The 18845-nt window shown below is 51.1% G+C and overlaps 1 protein-coding gene across 4 annotated transcripts in view; it reads left to right on the top strand.

Moving 5' to 3' along the window:
- The window catches only part of LOC114041127 (septin-2), a 134594-nt gene that overhangs the window by 53554 nt on the left and 62195 nt on the right, over positions 1-18845 (top strand). For all 4 annotated transcript variants that reach the window (XM_027859401.1, XM_027859403.1, XM_027859404.1 and 1 more), the window contains 3 exons: positions 4545-4690; positions 14654-14737; positions 15635-15692. In XM_027859401.1, the coding sequence (XP_027715202.1) occupies positions 4545-4690; positions 14654-14737; positions 15635-15692 (288 nt within the window). The remainder of the gene's footprint in view (positions 1-4544; positions 4691-14653; positions 14738-15634; positions 15693-18845) is intronic.

Below are 18845 nucleotides of genomic sequence, written 5' to 3'. Positions count from 1 at the left end.
GTATCCAGCTTCCTGTGTATATATTTGCTTGCGTGTTGTCCCTGTTAGGTTGTGAGCTCCTTGAGGGCAGGGACTGCCTTTTGTCTCTTTTTTGTATCCCCAGCACATGGCACAGTACCTGGCACACAGCAGGCACTTAATAAATGTTTGTCGATTGATGTAAAGGGAAGTAATGTGTCATCAGCCTGGAGAGGTCAGCCCTTTGGTCAGCCAAATGGCAAAGGGCTTTACAGGCCCAGTAGACAGTTTGTGTTTTATCCCAGTGTCCCTGGGTATCAGCTGTAGCTTCTCGAGCAGAGGACTGCCGTGGTCGGGGGGTGGGTCTGACTGATGAGCTAGGAGCATCCCTTTGGTAGCCGTGTGGGAGGTGGATGGTGGAGGGGACCGTTGGATCTGGCTTTTCAAATAGTTCAAGTGAAAGGTGAGGACAGCTCAGATAGCGATGCTGCAGAAGAGACAGATGAGAGATGTTGAGGATGAGGAGTGGGTAGGAGCTGGCGCGTCCTTGGTGCCAGCGGGGGAGGAAGCGGGGTCAGTTAGAGGGGAGAACCTTGCTTGCAAACCTGGAGGAGCGGTAGTGCCTTCCACAATAATCAGGATGTTGAGAGGACCGCGTGTCTTCATCCTTACAAAGTCTTCCCTTGACCTAGCCATTTCCTCAGCCCATCGTGCCGAGTTTCTTTTCCCTCTCCGAGCTGAACTGTTAGGTTACGCATACGTGTCCTTCCCTCCCACTCACTTCTCAGCCCTTTTCTCGGGGCCTTCTGACCTCAACCCTTGGCTGAAATGATCCCTTCACTGCTCTATCCACCGGCTTTCTCTCATTCCTCATCCTGTTCGACCTCTAAAGCTTTTGACACCGTTGGCTGTCCCCTCCCCCGGACGCTCTCTCTGCCTGGTTCCACAGGCTCTCCAAGCGGGCAGGAGCCTCGGTAAACCTCTTCCTGTCCACTCTATACCTAAAACATATGCAGCCCTTGGTCGCCTTGCCTTTACTCGCCACCCTGGCTGTGCCACCTCAGTTTCAGGGCTTCTCAGCCTGGGGCCTGTGAACTTGTTTTAAATGAAATATTTTGATAATCATATTTCAGTATAGTCAGTTTCCTTGATAATCCTGGGTATTTTTATGGTTTGCATTTAAAAACCTGATTCTGAGAAGTGCATAGGCTGCACCAGTTGGACTGCCCAAGGGGTCCCGCAGAGGTTAAGACCCTTTGTCTAGATCTCGTTTGTGTAGACTTGTTTTCTGTTAGAGTTGCGAGCCCGGGAGGGCGGCGACTGCTTTTTCCTTTCTCTGTATTCCTAGTGATTAGCCCAGTGCCTGGCACACAGCGAGCACTTAAAATGCCTTTCAGCTTAGCTGTGTCCTTCCTAAACGCGGTGCCTTGAATAGGGTCTGCCCGGGGCACCTCCTTATTCCTGGAAGCTGTGCCCGGGATGGCATCAGCTGTTGACTCATGACCTCGCATCTGGCCCTGCTCTCTCTCAGCGCTCCCCTCTTCTGACTCTCCTTCTCGGTCTCCTTTGGACTGGTTCGCTTTCCTTTATCAGCCCCAGCACTTAGCATACAGTAGGCGCTTCATAAATGCTTGTTGGCTGTTTGGGTTTGTCGGATTGTCTTTATTCTGCTGCTCTGACAGGGATCCGACTCCCACGTCTCTCTCTTGAGTCCTTTTTGCTCCTTTCTTTACATTTGTTCTCTTGTTCATCTTGTGATCTCTCATAAGGAACTTGTTTGTCATATGCCCACGTGTATAATTTGTCGTCTTTATATGTGTCATTTCCCAGTTCAGAAATTCCTCCTGAAATCCAGTTTATTATTTTATTACCGTCTGCCTCTTGGACTGGGCTGCCTGGATTTCCTCTTGGCATCTTAAATGCAACATGTGCGAAACAAAAACAATTGCCTTCCCCCTGAAACCTGCCCTTCTCATAAATTTTTCTGTTTATTATTATTAATTATAATAATAATTCCCATTTATGCAGTACTTAAGGCTTTGCAAAGTGCTTTACAAGTATCTCACTTTATCCTCACAACTCTATGATGTGGGTGCTATTATCATCCCCAATTTGCAGATCAGGAAACTGAGACAAACAGGTGAAATGACTTGCCCAGGGTCAGTACGGTACTTGGAAGGGCCTGAGGCTAGATTTGAACTCGGGTCTTCCTGACTCCAGGCCGGTGCTGTGCCCTCCGCGCCACCCCGCTGCCTCGTTTCTTTTGGGGAGACCAGCTTTCCAGTCATTCAGGTTTGTTATCCTTCTCTCTTTCCCGCCCCCTGTTCCCCATGGTCTTGTCAGTTCTGTCTCGGTCGTATCTCACGTGTCCATCCCTTTCCCCTCCCCCTTATGTGGCACCCTTTAATGAATTCAGGCCTTTGTGCCATCTTGCCTGGCCTGCTGTAGCAGCTGCCTACGAGGACCCGGCCCCTCGTCTCTCCGGCCCCATTCTGTCCTCCGCTCGGCTGCCAAAATCATCTTCCCAAGGCTTGATTTTTCAGAGGCTCTTCAGAAGCAGACCCCTCCACCTCATTTCAAGCCCCTGCAACCTGACCCCAGCCCACTGTCCACACTTTAGAGGCAGAGCGTTGTGGGTGGGGGCAGTCAGACACCTTGGTTCAAATCCTGCCCCGGACACTTACTTTCTGTGTGACCCCGGACAAGTCACTTCTCTGTGCCTCAGTTTGCTGTTCTGTAAAAGGAGGTTGAACTCAGTTCCTTCCCAGCTCTGACTCTGTGTTCCTGCTGCCTGTGACTCGTTTCCTGTTACTGTCCTCCGTGCAGCTGCTGCCCGAGCGTGATGTCGCACGTGCTGCTTCTACGTCCTTTCGCCGGCCGCCCCTTCTCCCCTTTGTGGTCGGCGGACTCCCTCCCTGCCTTCCTCACTCCCTTCCTCCCCCCTCGGCATCGTTGGCCTTCTCTCCCTCCTGCCCAGCAAACACTTGTGGCTGTCCCCATGGGGACGTGAGCTCCTCGAGGACAGGGACCCTTTCCTTCTCGCCGTCTCCCCAGCGCCCAGCACAGGGCCCTGCGTGTAGATGGCACTCTGTGTCGAGGCAAGAAAGATGGCAGCCGGCGGCAGGCAGAGAATCCTGGGCTCGTGTCAGCCCCGCCACCTCATGCCTCTCTGTGTGGTCTTGGGTGGTTCTTCCCCTCTCTGGGCCCCTGCTTCCTGCTCTACAAAATGAGGGGGTTGAGGCCCAAGCCAGCCCTGAATCTAGCCTCCTTGAATACGTGTGCTGGAGAACAGCTTGGAATCATGGAAGGACCACAGTTTTCCAGTCCAGTGTTCTCTCCATCTGTAGCATCCGGCTGGAACTATGGGTACTGATCGGGCATTTGCTGCCTTCTCACCTCCTGGTGTTCTCTCATAATATTCTCATTTTTTTTCCCTTTCGTTTTAGTTGTGTCCAGCTCTTTGTGATCTCATTTGGGGTTTACTTGGCAAAGATACTGGAGTGATTTGCCACATCCTTCTCCGGCTCATTTTATAGATGAGGAAATTGGGGCAAGTAGGGTGAAGTGACTTGCCCAGGGTCACTCAGCTAGTAATTCTCTGAGGCCAGATTTGAACTCAAGAAGATGAGTCTTCCTGACTCCAGGCCTGGCGCTCTATCCACTGTGCCACTTAGCTATCTCCGTTCTAAAATTTAGTGACATTCGTCTGTCCCTGCTGTTCCTTACCCATCTGGGACCCCGCGTGTGGCTCTGCTCTTTGTAAGCTTGTAGATTTTCACTGGGCTTTCCTGATGGGGCAGTGCGTTACTATATTAAAGCTGTTTTTAGAGTTTCTACTATTTTTTTGTGTACTATCTAATGTTTTTCTATTTTAAAATGGAAATTTACCAACATAATTCTTATTTTAAAATAACTCAAGTTTTATAAAAGTTGAAATTTACAACTATCTTTTTTTTTGGTGAGGCAGTTGGGGTTAAGTGACTTGCCCAGAGTCACACAGCTACACAGCTAGTTAAGTGTTACGTGTCTGAGGCTAGATTTGAACTCAGGTCCTCCTAACTCCAGGGCTGGTGCTCTATCCACTGCACCACCTAGCTGCCCCCCACTATATCTTTTAGTTTTAGTGGAAGGACATTTGGATTTGGAATCCAGAGACCTGCCCTTGAATCCTGTCTTGGTGACCCTGGGCAAGTCCTTTGCCTTCCCTGGGCCTTACTTTCTTCCTCTGGAAAGGAAAGGAAAGGAATTGGGCCAGATCAGAGGTGTCCAACGTGCAGCCTGTGGCCTACAGCATTCCTGAGTGCGGCCTGAGCCAGATGAAAATAGCGTCGGGAAACATTTAACACAATAGATAACGTTCCATTTTAGCAGAGTCGAGATGCGGCCTGCAGGGATCCTGTGTACGGTGGAGGGGCCGCCATTTCTATTTGAGTTTGACACTGCTGTGCTGGACCATCTTTCAGGTCCCTTCTAACTCTGAAGACTTTGAGGCCCAGCGCCTCATTCTGCTAGATGCTAGTACCCTGAGCACGGAAGACTTCTGACAACTCATTTGTGTTTTTCCCTTTCTCCCTCTCTTCATTTAGGCCAGCATACCATTCTCTGTTATCGGTTCTAACCAACTCATTGAGGTCAAAGGAAAAAAGATCAGAGGCCGCCTTTACCCTTGGGGTGTGGTTGAGGTTGAGAATCCGGAACACAATGATTTCCTAAAGTTGCGGACTATGTTGGTGTAAGTAAGACTGCCCCTGGTTTAGTTTTTGTGGACTAACTGGGTGGGCAAACATTTTCTCTGAGTGGCCTTTGAAACATTAGGCCTTTTTTTTGTGTGTGTGTGTGACGTTTTGTGGGCTTTTTTTCCTTCCAAACGCATAAGATGGAAAGTCACTTAATTACAGGAAAAAACAAGTAAGGCCAACTCTACTTAGATGTAATAAAATGGCTGTAAGCAGGAGGTGGCATTGATTCTGGGGGGACAGCAGGGCTGGGGTTTCCTGTGAGGATGTCCATTTCACTCGGTATTATTGGGGGCCCCCACTGGTGGATGTCAAGGTAATGTTGTTCCTAGTGAGAGGAGATGCCAGGACAGAGACCAAAGAAGGAAGGCGATGCAGTGAGTTGGGGAGGGGGGACAGGGTAGGAGGATAAGAGGGGGCACAGATGAGGGTGTGGCTCTGAGAACACTTTTTAAGAATGTAATAGTATTTTGTTTTTTCCAGTTACATGTAAGGATAAATTTCCATATTCATTTTTTGAAAGATTTTGAGTTCCAGATTTTTCTCCCTCCCTCCCATCCCCCTTCCCTAAGAAGGTGAGCAATCTGATATGGGTTATACATGTGCAGTCGGGTATTTCCACATTAGTCATGTTGTGAAAAAAGAAACAGAAAAAACATGAAAAAAGAAAAAAGAGTGGAAAGAGCGTGCTGCGATCCACATTCAGACTGTCAGTTCTTTCTCTGGATGTGGACAGCATTTTCCATCACGAGGCCTTTGGAGTTGTGAGAGCACTTTCTAGAAGAGGACAGTGAGCATCTCTTCTGAGAAGCAGAAGGCCTTTCCAGGCGTTGATTGCTAAGAGGATGTGTGTGCTGATGGACGCTTGGGCTCTATTGTAACTCTTCAGGAGGCCAAACGTTAAGTATCACAGCTTCATTAAGTATAAGTGTCCAGCGTGTCCAGTATGTCGCCAGCGTGGCGAGCAGAAGTGGCCTCGGACCCGGCCCCATCCTGGGGCTTCGGTTTCCTCTTCTGGACAAGGAAGGGGCTTTGGTGAGATGATCTGCTATCTCTCCATGGACATGACCATACTGAAGGAGCTGTTGGGCACCGGCGCTCAGAGCTCGGTCAGACATCGAAGACGCCAGGGCCGAAGCTGTTTGATTCCCAAGAAGACCAAGGCCGTGGGCGGAAGGGGAGGTGCCCCTCTCCCTTGAAGTTCAACTCTGGGCATTTTCTCCTTTGGTCTGACTACATTTCCACCTGCCTGAGTGGAAAAGCTTGGGAATCCACACTTTGTCCTTGACCTTGCTTGAGAGGGTGGGAAAGGAACACGCCCTGGTGCTTCTGGAAACTATTAGTGACCCTCGGCTGCCCTCTAGTGATGGCCTAAGGACAGAGCCAGCTGCTGTTACTAACAACCCCTTCCTGTCCTTGAAAGATGGTTGAGGGTCCATGCGGTCCTCACTTTCCAGCAAGGGAAACTAAGGCACCAAGAGGTGAAGGAGCCAGTAAGTGCCAGAGTCAGGCTCTGATTCCAGTTCTCTGCTTGCTATGCTACAGGGATGGGATCCTGGCTGTGCATCCATCTGAAAACGAGGATGCTGGACAGTCCCTTCTAAACCGAAATCCCCTGATTCTCTCCTCTTGTGCCATGTTTCACGGTTGACGTCACAATGTGAGGAAATACCGTTTTTCAGAAGGCTGATTACCTGTTTACATTTCCGGTGTGTTACACTCAGTAGATGCTTAGTGAGTGTGTGCATTCGTTGAAAGCACATACGTGTATGCTTAATTTATACTTTCCTCAGAACTCTTTATGAGAAATTTATGTCTAAACACTTAGCAAGTGACAATAATAACTCAGTTCTCCAGTGCTTTGGGCTTTATAAAGTGTTTTCCTCAAAACCTTACGAGACAGGTAGCTTGAGAATTATTATCTTTGTTCGACAGAAGAGGCCATTAAACTTACAGAATGGCCATATCACCTGCCCATAAGGTGGCAGAGCCAGGGTGGAGCCCCAGAAGAGGGACCCCAGGGGCTCTGTGGTCCAGACCCATCCCCCCAACGATCCCCACGACTGCACGCTTGGCAAGCTTTGCTCAGAGACTGCCAGGGAGGGAGGACGCCAAGCATACCCGGTAGCCAGGCTCTATTCGAGTTGCTGGGGAGAGAGAGAGAAGACAAGCCGCCCCTGCCCTCAGGGAGCTTCGGATCCACTGGCTTCTTGCTTCATGTGTATTTTGTGCGAAACAGTGTCCTAGGGGACTTCTTATTCTTAGATCGTCAGAGCTAGGGGAGACTTTAAAAGCCGTTTCGGTTTCCTCATGTATCGAATGAGAGGCTTGGACCCAAGAGCCTGTGAGCTCCCTCCCAGCTGCAACTCTCTGAGCCAAGTCTAGTCCATTCTTGGCCTCGACAAGCTGAAGGGCGTCCAGAGGGAGAATGATGGCGAGAAGGGGCTGGCGCCTTGAGACTGCACCATAGGAGAGCCGCTGAGGGAGATAAGGGTGTTTGAGTTATAAGAGATGTCTTAAAGAATTTTGAGGGACGATCATTTGGAAGAGAGATTGTATTGATTTACTCTGCTTGGTGACAGAGAACTGAACAAGGAGTGGCAGTGTGGGAGAAATTATAGAGAAAGAGCCGTCTCTATATGGAGTTGGCTGCCCTGAGAAGTGGTCAGGGCTTTGAGCAGAGCTGGATGACCCAGCAAGGGCTGTGTTAGAGGCGATTTTGGTGGAGGTACAAGTTGAGCTCAGTGCCCCTTAAGGTTCCTGCCGGTGGTAAGGTGATGTCACTTTGGATCCAGCACTCACGCGAGAGCCTAGAGTGACGTCTTCTCAAGGGAGACACTTTCTCCTGGAGGACCCGGGGAGGGGCATGTTTAGTGGTTACTGGAAATGTTGTGTGTGCTCCAAAGGGGAATCGCCTCACTCCACCCAAAACCATGTCTGTAAGGTCTTAGCAAGGTTGTTAACCTCAAAAATGTCTAGTTTAATGACTTTGAGGATGGACCTCAGGTCTGCTGGCCACAAGATGATGGGGTGCAGGGGGTTCAGGGAAGACCAGCACCTCTCATAGGAAGGCTGCTCATCTGTCACCCAACTCTCACCTGTGGTTCCAAGAAACTGGAACATGTGCAGTGGCTCTCCCCCGCCCCCGCCCCCGCCCTAAGTCTCAGCAGATGAACTGAACCAGGTTGAGGCAATCAGCAGGCCTCAGACCTGTCGGTGAGTTAAGGGCATGTCTGCCCCAAGCATGTGGAGACTTTGCCCCGTGGAATGGGCCATGACGGCGGCCGAAGCAGGCACCGTGGAGCGCTCAGAGCTTGGACAGACCTCAAAGACGCCGAGGTCACCCGCTGCGTCCGGGCCCTCCCCAGTCGTCCTGATTTTTGTCTCACCACTGGAAGAGAGAGTGAGGCTGATGACTTTGTGCAGCTCTGCCTCACTTAAATCCAGGTCACACGTGAGGCAAGCGTGATGTCATTGGTCTTCAAAAATAAAGGACGAACGCCACTCTGAATCCCTGAGAAGAAGCTGCTGGAGATGCTCAGAATCTGGACCACTGTGTTTGGGGAGCACCAGCGGGGCTTCTGAAGACCCCAAGAGACGCTGGTCTGGTCAGAGTCACCTTTGCCCAGTTGTTTGACTGGTGTTAGTGAGACTCCCCATACCCCACACCTCCCACACTGGGACCACCTTCACTGGCCTGCTAGATGGGGGTAGGAGTCGAATGTTGACCCAACAGCAGCCTGGAGTAGCTGAGACCCCAGCAGGACTCCGGCCCAGGAGGAGAGAGGCGCTGCTGAGGGGCTCCGGTCGAGTGGCGCCCTGTCAGCATCTGTTGTCTGGTGGAGGAGCCAGGTTGTCTTCAGATGCCATTTTCAGACCCTGATTCAGAGTGCCCTCTGTAGCGGTGCCAGCCTCAGTGGGGGGTGCCGCTTGATTGCCGCCCTGTTGCTGGCCCAGCAGTATTGGACGGAGGGCCCGATGGAGGAAAGCAGAACTGACTCAGACCCCTGGTCTCTGGAACCTGCTTCCTGCCACTTCTCCCTCCCTCTGGGCCCAGCGCTGTGTCCTGTCCCGTTCACTGCTCCAAGCCCAGCAGCCACGCCCAAGGCTGGGAGTTGCAGACAAGAGTTCTTGAGAGGCCCGCAGTCTGGTAGAAGTCATTGGTGCCACTGGCTTCCCCCTCATGGCTCTTTCCAGTTCTTGAACAGTATTTCCTACTGGGATCAGGAAAAGCCTTCTGCAGAAAGTGGGGTTTGAGCTGAATCTTAAGAAGGTGCGGGTATGTGCAAAGGTGCAGGTTGGGAGATAGAGTGTGGTGTGTGGGAAACCACATGGAGCCGAGCATGGCTGGATTGTAGAGGATGTGGGCGGGGGTGGAAGGGAGATGGGGACGTGGTCCCCCACGTCACCTTTAGGAAAATCACCTTGGGCTGGAGTGGGAGGTTCACCAAGCAGGAGCCTTGCCATAGGCTGAGTGAGGTGTGACGAAGGCCCGACTGGGATGATGGCTGTGTGAGCAGAGGGATGCTGGGAAGAGGGGTGGGGCAAGATTGGGCAGCAGAGTAGACACGTGGGGTGAGTTTGAGTGAGGAAGGGGGTTGACCCTGAGCTCTCAGGCCAGAGTAACGGAAAATGGCGGCGTCTTCCACAGCCACAGGAAAGTTGGGAAGAGGCTTTTGGGGAAAGCTAAGGAGAGGGTCTGGGGCAGGGTGGCAGGCTGAGTAGAAATGGATCCTTGCAAGCCACTCGTTGACTTAGCAAAGCACCGATTCTCATTATTTATTTTCAAACATTTCCCGATTACGTTTTAATTGGGGTTTGGGACTGACTTAACTAGGAGTTTGCCACTGTGGTCTCTGGGGTATCTGACGTGGGATCCTCGCTCGAGGTGGCACCTGCTGCCCTGCCTGGTTTCAACTCCCGGGATAAAGTCATCGCTTCTGATCTTGTCCCCGTACTCCTTATGCCAGCCTCGATTGGCTCCCCTCTGACTGGAGAGGACCAGACTCCTCCCAGTGCCTTCCTTTGTGGAGAGCAGGAGCTGCCTTTCTTCTATTAGCTGTATCCCCAGTGCTTGGCCCGTAGGAGGCTCGTATAAATGTCTGTGGGTTAGATGTCACTCAGGACTGCAGCTCCCATGGGAGACCGAGGCTGGAGTCATTTGCACAGAGACGGTGGTTGAGGGCAAGGAGCTGCTGAGGTCACCGAGTGAGATAGGACAGAGGTAGAAGAGAAAGGGCCCTGGGCAGAGTCTTGGGGGACACTGAGGGTTTGTGGGTGTGAAATGAATGCTGGGTAGGTGCGGCTCTCTTCACACTAGGCAGAGCTGCCTTTGAGAGTTCTCTCAGGAAGCTGGGAATGTAGTGTGAGGGACAGGATGGGTACGCGGGTAACTGTTGTACAAATTCTAATGTGTAGACCGCATTGGGGGGGCCTCGGAGGGATGCTGAGAAGCGCCCCCATCACAGCTTGGGGGTGGAGCAGAGGCAGCCTTACAGTCCAGCTTAAGGGAAGGTGGTTCACAGCCCTCTGCTGTGTGCAGAGACCGCTGGAGGGGGAGGGCAGCGGGCCACAGAGGCCTGGGTGGTGCGGGCAGGAGAGCCCTCCAGCGGGGCTGGCGTGGCATTTATTCTGTGAAGCTCTTCATTTGGAAGAATGTGCCGTCAGCTTTGACGGCATCTCCAAAGGCAGGGTCGGGGCCCCCCGCTTTGTACGGGGGCAGCCAGCTGGGTTACAAGGGGACAGCGCTCCCTGGGGCGCATGAGCGAAGCCACGTGGGGTCGTGGGAAGGGAGCTGGAACGAGCCAGAAGAGAAAACGCAGAGCGGGAAAAGTCATCGCATGGATGTCGAAGGCGGTCAAAGTGTGGTGGGGAGGACCCCCACATTGGCTGCCCGGGGAATTCCTCTTCCTCTGTCTCCTGTCCCCCGAGGCCTCCCAGCGCCGCGACCCGGGAGCTGCCAGTGCTGCTGCTGCCGCCTCCCGTGAGGGGCCGTGCCTGGGACGCCCGTGGATCCTCGGGCGAGAGGTCACGACGGGAACTGCCGACTCCAAGGGTGTCTGGAGGCGGAGGAGTCTCTGCCTTCCCGCGCTCAGCCAGTGCGTTCGGGTGGGTCGGGACCGTGCGGGCCGCAGCTGGGACAGCGTGTGAAGATCGAAGACCCGGGCTGTCCCTGGAGCCGATACACTGCTGAGCCCTGGACAAACCCCGCAGCCTTTAAATAGGGCCTGCCAGAGACCTCCGTGAAGCCGATGACCAGCCAGGGGCCCTGACCCTGGCTGCCCAGCCTCCCTTTCCTTCGTCGTGTGTGTGTGTGTGGTGTGTGTGTGGTGTGGTGTGGTGTGTGTGTGTGATGTGGTGGGTGTGTGGGGGGTGTGTGGGGGGTGCGTGTGGTGTGTGTGTGTGGTGTGGTGTGGTGTGTGTGTGTGGTGTGGTGTGTGTGTGGTGTGTGTGATGTGTGTGTGGTGTGTGTGTGTGTGGTGTGTATGTCTGTGTGTGTGGTGTGTTGTGTGCGTGTGGTGTGGTGTGTGTGTATGTGATGTGTGTGTGGTGTGTGTGATGTGTGTGTGTGGTGTGTGTGATGTGTGTGTGTGATGTAGTGTGTGTGTGTGTGGTGTGTGTGTGGTGGAGTGTGTGTGTGGTGTGGTGTGTATGTGTGTGTCTTTCTGCCCTCCTCATGACCTGTCCTCTATCTCTTCCCTCTTCTGTACAGAACTCTGTATCGTGGACTATTTTCCTTTTCTTCTGATGTTTTTCTTTTTTTTCTTAACTAAGTCTCTAGTCCAATTCTAAACATGAATGTATGAATTTAAAAAAAAATCAAACATATAGGGAATTTACACAAACATATAACACTAAGAACCATTTCCCCATAAGTGATCAAAGGATATGAGCAAATAGTGTTTTGTTTTTCTTTTTTTTAAATGACTACACGAGGGCAGCTAGGTGATGCAGTGGATAGAGCACTGGCCCTGGAGTCAGGAGGACCTGAGTTCAAATCTGGCCTGAGACCAGACACTTGACACTTACTAGCCATGTGACCCTGGGCAAGTCACTTAACCCCAATTACCTTAAAAAAAAAAAAGAATGCTGTAAAATGACTACATGAAAAAATGTTCCACATCACTAATAGTAGGAAATATTCAAATGAAAGTCTACAGAATTTTGTTTCACTTTATGTAAATTGGCAAGAGTGGGAAAAGATAAACAGTCAGTGTTGGAGAAGATGTGTGAACACAGGTACACTGATGCATTGTTGGTGGAACTGTGAAATGGTCCAATCATTCTGAATATCTTTTCAGAATTATGCAGGAAAAACTACTGTACTGTCCAGGAACTGTGACTCAGGGATGCTATTATTAGACGTATACCCCAAGGAAATGAAAAGACAGAAACAAAGCTCCATTATATCTGAAAACTTTTATAGCAGGTAGTGCTTTTTATGTTTATGTTAGTGACTCAGGACATCACTTGATGGTGCCAGAGGGCATAGAGTGCTGGGCTTGGAGTCAGAAAGACTTGAGCTCAGATCCAGCCTGAGACTCGTGCTAGCTGTATGGCCCTTAGCTCAGAAGTTTCCTCAGCTGTAAAATGGGAATAATAATGCCTTTTTCACAGGGTTGTTGTGAAGATCAAATGAGATAATAATCGTAAAGCTCTCAGCGCAGCAGTGCCTGGCACGTAGTAGGTGCTTAATAAATGGCTGTTCCTTCCCTCCCCTCCTCAAATGGAAGATGTCTGACAAATTATGGGACATTAGTGTGCAATAAAAAATGATAAATGTCAGAAATTCAGAGAAACATGGGAAGATTTACGTGAACTGATATGGAATCAGATCAGTAGAACCAAGAGACGCTGACTGCGCAATGACCTATAAAGCAATATTAATGAAAGATCAGTGACGAGAAACAGCTAATAACATAGTAGCAGCCAGCACTGACATGGTGTGTTAAAGATTGCAGTGCGCTCTACAATTATTAACTTACGTGGTCCTGACGACAACCCTGGAAGGAACATGCTGTTATGAGTCCCATTTTGCGGATGAGGAAACCGAGGCAGATGTGGTGCAGTGACTTGCCCAGGGTCACACAGCCAAGAAGTATCTGAGTGCAGATTTGAACTCGGCTCTTCCTGACTCCAGGCCCAGCGCTGTATCCACTCTGTCCTCATAATAATGTAAAAACCAGTGAAGGCCCTGGAGAAAAGGTAATGAAGCATCCCTCCTCCCTCAGGCCAGAGAGACTGAGGCAGTAGTGACTATGTTTTCAGAGATGGTCACAGTATCATTTGTTTTTACTTAATTGCCTTTGTCACAGAGAGTTTAGTTTGGGGTGAAGTGAGTTGATGAAATTACTCTGATGTAAAGATAAAGTTCATCAATAAAATGGGTGTGTGGTTTTTTGTTTCTTGAGGGTGATAATTGGAGGAGAAACTTAGATTCCCATTTCACATCGCATTTACTGGTTACACGCCCCATCTCTGAGCCTCAGTTTCCTCATCTGTAAATTGAGCGTAGTGATCTCGATAGCCCCTACTTCATAATCCTATCGAGAGGCTGGGATAAGGAGCTGTGTTTAAAGCCCTTGGCACACCTGGAGCGGCTCTGTAGCTAGATGCCTAGCTGGCATTAGGGTTTTGTTTTTTTCTTTTCAAATCCAATTTTACTTTGAGGTCTGAATTTTTTCCCTGTCTTCCCCACCTTGAGAAAAGCCAAACTGTTACAAATATGGACAGTTAAGACTTTCTGGCCAGTCGAACATTTATTAAACACCTCCTGTGTGCCAGGTAGTGTACTTGGCCCTGGGTCTGGATAGTTGGAAGTTATCACATTTGCTGAATTTGAAGAGGATTTGGGGAGATGGGTAATTCCATTAGAAGAAGTCCAAAGCAGGAAATCCAGTCCAGATACCAGCTAGTTAATCAGTGATCAATGGCAAAGCTTGAGTGGGTATTTTTTTTTAAATTAGTTAATTTATTTTTAGTTTTCAACATTCACTTTTATAAGATTTTGAGTTCTAAATTTTTCTCCCTTTCTTCTCCTCCCCTCCCCCCTCCCAGGATGGCATGCAATTTGATGTGGGTTATGCATGTACAACCATATTAAACATATTTCCACATTAGTCATGTTGTGAAAGAAGAATCAGAGCAAAAGGGAAAAACCACGAGAAAGAAAAAACAACAAAAAAAAGTGAAAATAGTATGTTCTGTCCGCATTCAGACTCCATAGTTCTTTCTCTGGATGTGGATAGCATTTTCCATCACAAGTCTTTTGGAGATGTCTTAGATCCTTGCATTGCTGAGAAGAGCTATGTCTATCAAAGTCAGTCATCGCACAATGAGGCTGTTACTGTGTACAACGTTCTCCTGGTTCTGCTCACTTCACTCAGCATCAGTCCATACAAGTCTATCCAGGTTTTTCTGAAGTCAGCCTGTTCATCATTTCTTATAGCACAATAGTATTCCATTACATTCACATACCACCGTTGATGGGCATCCTCTCAATTTCCAATTCTTTGCCACCATAAAAAGAGCTGCTGTAAATATTCTTGTACATGTGGGTCTTTTTCCCATTTGTACGATCTCTTTGGGATACAGACCTAGAAGTGCTATTGCTGGGTCAAAGGGTATGCCCATTTTTATAGCCCTTTGGGCATAGTTCCAAATTGCTCTCCAAAATGGTTGGGTCGGTTCACAACTCCACCACCAATGCATTAGTGTTCTGATTTTCCCACATCTTCCCCAGCATTTATCATTTTCCTGTTTTGTCATGTTGGCCAGTCTGATAGGTGTGGTATGGTACTTGAGTTGGTATTTTTGCTTGTGGTGATGGGGTCCAGCCAGCCTGTAGGAAGGACTCATCAAGGAAAGAGAGCTTCTGGAGAAGAAACAATGACGAATCAGTATTGACCTAAAAGAAGGAAAAGTGCACTAACCTAGTGTGTGCCGTGGTCTCTTTTTAGGACACATATGCAGGACCTACAAGAAGTGACCCAGGATTTGCATTATGAGAACTTCCGCTCAGAGAGGCTGAAACGCAGCGGCCGGTGAGTGTTGTCCGGTCCCTTGGTCCTGGCTGCCAGCATGGAGCGGCAGGATGGTGCAGGGTTGGAGTGGGGCTGGGGGAGCGTGGTGCAGAGCGCGGGGCCCGAGCGGGCTGCTCTCCTTTATTCCTCTGGCCTCTGCAGGGCTGGATTCCTCCCTCGGGGTATTTTCTGCACACTCGGGTTTGGCCCTTGGCCCAAGGTCTCTCATGTCTGACCCGAGTTCTTCTGGCTCCCTTCTGCTCTGTTCTGGCCTGGAATGACTTCCCCCCAAGGACTTGGAGCTTGGGAAATTCTCGGGCTCCAGGCTGTGTTATTGGGGGCTTCTTTCTGTCTCAGGTCGCTAAAATGGACATTTTTGTGCTGTTTAGAAAAGTTCAATTTGATTTTCAGTAGATATACACTTGAAAAACAAATCAAGGTGAATGAAATTCCCATTTATATAAAGCTTTAAGGTTTACAAAGTCCTTTCCTCCCAGCAGTCCCAAGAATGGGATAGGGCAGGAATTATTTTCCTGTTTACACATGGGGACACTGAGATCCCAAGCGGATAATGACATAGTCCAAATCACTTAGTGTTAGAAGAGGGATTTGAACCCAGGGCCTCTGACTCCAAGGAGCAGCCCAGTGCCCACTGCTTACTCCTGACAAGGAATGTCCAGGTCAGGATGCCCTGACCTCCATTTTCTTCCCCCTCCCCCCCACCCCACAAAGGAGTCAGTGCTTTGAAAGCCACTGGAGGAAGAAAGAAAAGAGGTGGTCCCAGGAGCACCAAAGCGGGGTTTTATTGGCTTCCTGAGGCACAGGATGAACCGGAGGGTGCTGCCCAAGGGGCCAGCCTCCTTGAGAGCCTTCTGGCTGCATCTGACCCAGGCCGTGCCGTGTGTTTGTGTCTTTCAGGCCGGAGCGGGAGGAGGTGGTAGACAAGGACCAGATCCTTCAGCAGAAGGAGGCCGAGGTAAGGATGCCCCACAGCTTGCTCGGGGCTTCCCTAGATAAAAACAGACCCCCCACCCCACCCCACTGGCTTTGTTTATGGCTTGAGAAAGAGGTCAGTATACAGTATTCGCTGAAAGGGAAATGCTCTCGAGGCAGTTTCTGGACAGTCCTTCCCGTGTGATTAGAATTTTTATAAACACAACAGAAAAGATATTGTATATCTGGGCTGTGTTTTGGGATGTCTTTAAATAGCAGCACAGTCCGCCAGCAGACATTCTCCCCTCCCAGGACACTCTTTCCTCGTTCCCTGGCAGCTCCTTGCCCAGGGCTCCCACGCAGTGGGAGGCTGCTCTCCACACACGGGGGGCCAGGGGCCGCTTGCTGCCAGGAGGCCCCGAGGTGCTGCCCTGCGGCCCAGGAGGACGCTTCTCAGAAGGGGTGACTGAAGTGCTTTTGGATGCGCTGACTTTTTTCTCCAGAAATGCCCCCCCCACCCCCCATGTTACCTCCCCAGCACAAGTGACAGCGTTTGTTGGGCTCCAGGCTGTATTATTGGGGCAGGAGCAGAGATCTGGCTCATCCTGCTCACCTCGCTCAGATACACGCACGTGCACCCCCATGCACTCGCACACACGCTTAAGCACACACACATGCATGCACAATCTCACTCTCTCCCTCTTCAGCGACATCTCTTGGCATCCTCTCGGTATGAACCCTTCCTGGGCGGGAGGTGAAGCCTTGGCCCACACTGGCTGTCCCCCCGGCCTAGACTTCCTGCCTTCCTCCCTCCTTCCCTGGAGAATCCTGGACTCCTGGAGGGCTCTGCCATGTCCCCAGGTCACCCTGTCCTGGTTTGCTTCTCTGCGGATGACTTTTTTCTCCCCAAATGTCAGCTCTCGGAGGGTAGCAGCTGCTTGTATCCTTGCGTCCTTGGCCCCGGCCCCGTACCTTGTCTGCAGTAGAAGCTTACTGAGTGCTCGTTGAGCTGACAGTTGCCCTTGATGCCGTGACAGACAGCCGTCCCTCCCTGCACTCTGTCACTGCCTCTGAACTGAATCTGTCCCATGTGGTGCTCGGTGCGTGGACCCCTGACCTCCTCAGCTCTCAGTGTGCTCTCTGTGCTAGGGGAACCTCCGAGATAATCTATCCCACCCTGACTTTGACAGAGAGGGAAACCGAGACCCAAAGAAATGAAGGGACTGGCCTTTGGTCCCACAGGAGTAAAGGGCAGGGCTGGGATTCCCACCCAGCTCCTCAGACTCCAAACCTTGGCTCGTTCCCACCACCCCACATTGCCTCCTGTTCTTGCCCTTCAGTGATTTTTATGAGAAACATCTGCCCAGGTGAGCACTGGCCTGGAGTCAGGAAGACCTGAACTCAAATGTGTCTTCAGACACTGCCCAGCTGTGTGACCCTGGGTAAGTCAGTGCACTACCGTCTGCCTCAGTTTCCTCCTCTGTAGAATGGGGATAATGACAGCACTTCCCTCCCAAGATGGTTGTGAGGATCAGATGAGACCGTATTTGTAAGGTGCTCAGCCCAGTGCCTGGCACACAGTAGGCATTATATACTCCCTTCCCCGTCCCTTTTCAGCATGCCAAAGGCTTGCTTCTGGTCCCTGAGCTTTCGGCAGGTCACCAGGTAGCCCTGGGGCCCTTCTTCTGGTGTCCCTCGCTCTTGCTGTGTGGCCGGCCTGCAGCTTCCGCTCTTCTGCAGGTCATTGCTGGTCACCGGCTGCGTGTAGCCTGCGTGGGCCCCTGTGCAGCTCCGCCTGGCCCGGGCGCCATTTTGATTCAGATTCTTTCAAGGTTGTGGCGTTCCGTGATTTGTAGCCACGGAGCCTCGTAGCGACAATGTCGGTGATCATTAGATGGGCTTTTGTGGCCAGGGGCAGTGTGGGGTCCTTGGAATTCCTGCCTGATTTTCCACACACAACCCGGCCCCCTTCTCTTCCCTTCAGTTCTGGGCCCTGTCCATTGTGCCTCTGCAGCTGTGTCCCCGTGAGGGTTCCAAATGAGAATAAATTATTTTCAGATTGGCTCCAAAATGGAATAGAATTCATGCTCGGCATACAGCAGGCCTTTTGATTCTTTTCTGGTTCCTGAACATGTTGTGTTCTTTGATGGGGGGCCATAGGAGAGGGCTATGGGCTCCTGTGGATTGTCCGTCCCCTTACATCCTTTGCTGGTGGGTGGTCTCTTTAAGAGAGGGTACTAAAGCAGGCAGGCTAGGCGCCCCTTGGGGCACCCCAGGAGGTCTGGAGCTCCTCATGTCCCTCTGGCCATTTTTCCTCCAGCTGTCACCACCATGAGAAGTCTGGAGCATGACCCCACTGTCCGCAGCTACTTCCCACGGTCCCGCCTGCCTCTGTCTCCTTCAGCACAAGATGGAGTCTGATGTGCTGAACTAATGCTATGCGTAGGACCTCTGGAGCTGCCTCAGCCGGCTAGCACCCCGCTTGTGCTGATGCAGCCCCATGCAAGCTGCTGACTGCTAGCCTGGCCCAGGCTGCCTCGGGACACAGAAGGCAGCCCAGCTCGCCGTGGCAGACCCAGCTTTCCACGTGTTCTCTGCCGCCGCCTCTCGGGAGGTTTCGGGGCCTGTGTTGTAAGGTCGGGTTCTTGTTTTTGAAAGTCCATGATTTTGAATAATGAATGTCTGTCCTGTACAGGACAGCTGCTGGGACGTCTGTTAGGGCATCAGCTTGGAACTGAAGTGAATTGAACAGCCTTGGCAAAGCGGCTACTTAAAGGAGAGATTACTCGTCACTTCCCTTTTCTGAATGTGGTCAGCAAGGAGGTGGACAGGAGAAGCGCAGCCCCGTCCTGTCGGCTTGGGCACCTGGCTTCTCCCAGGAGCCTGCTCATTACCAGGGCTGCTGCAGCTTCTTTGTACGAGACTCCGTGTTGGTTAGTTTCAGATTGGCAATAACAGCATCTCCTGTGTCTAGGGCTCTGTCGCCTACTGGCAGGAACAATGCTGCCATAGCTAGGGCTCTAGCATCCTGGCAGTGACAGCGTCTCCCGTGGCTAGGGCTCTGTCATCTACTGGCAGGAACAATGCAGCCATGCTAAGGCTCTAGCATCCTGGCAGTGACAGCGTCTCCCATGGCTAGGGCTCTGTTACCTACTGGCAGGAACAATGCTGCCATAGCTAGGGCTCTAGCATCCTG

The sequence above is a fragment of the Vombatus ursinus genome, unplaced genomic scaffold (genome assembly GCF_900497805.2).
Source record: "Vombatus ursinus unplaced genomic scaffold, bare-nosed wombat genome assembly UNPS02014167.1, whole genome shotgun sequence".
NCBI lineage: Eukaryota > Metazoa > Chordata > Mammalia > Diprotodontia > Vombatidae > Vombatus > Vombatus ursinus.
Note: the sequence above shows the minus strand (reverse complement) of the source record. Positions and strands in the feature narration are given on the sequence as shown.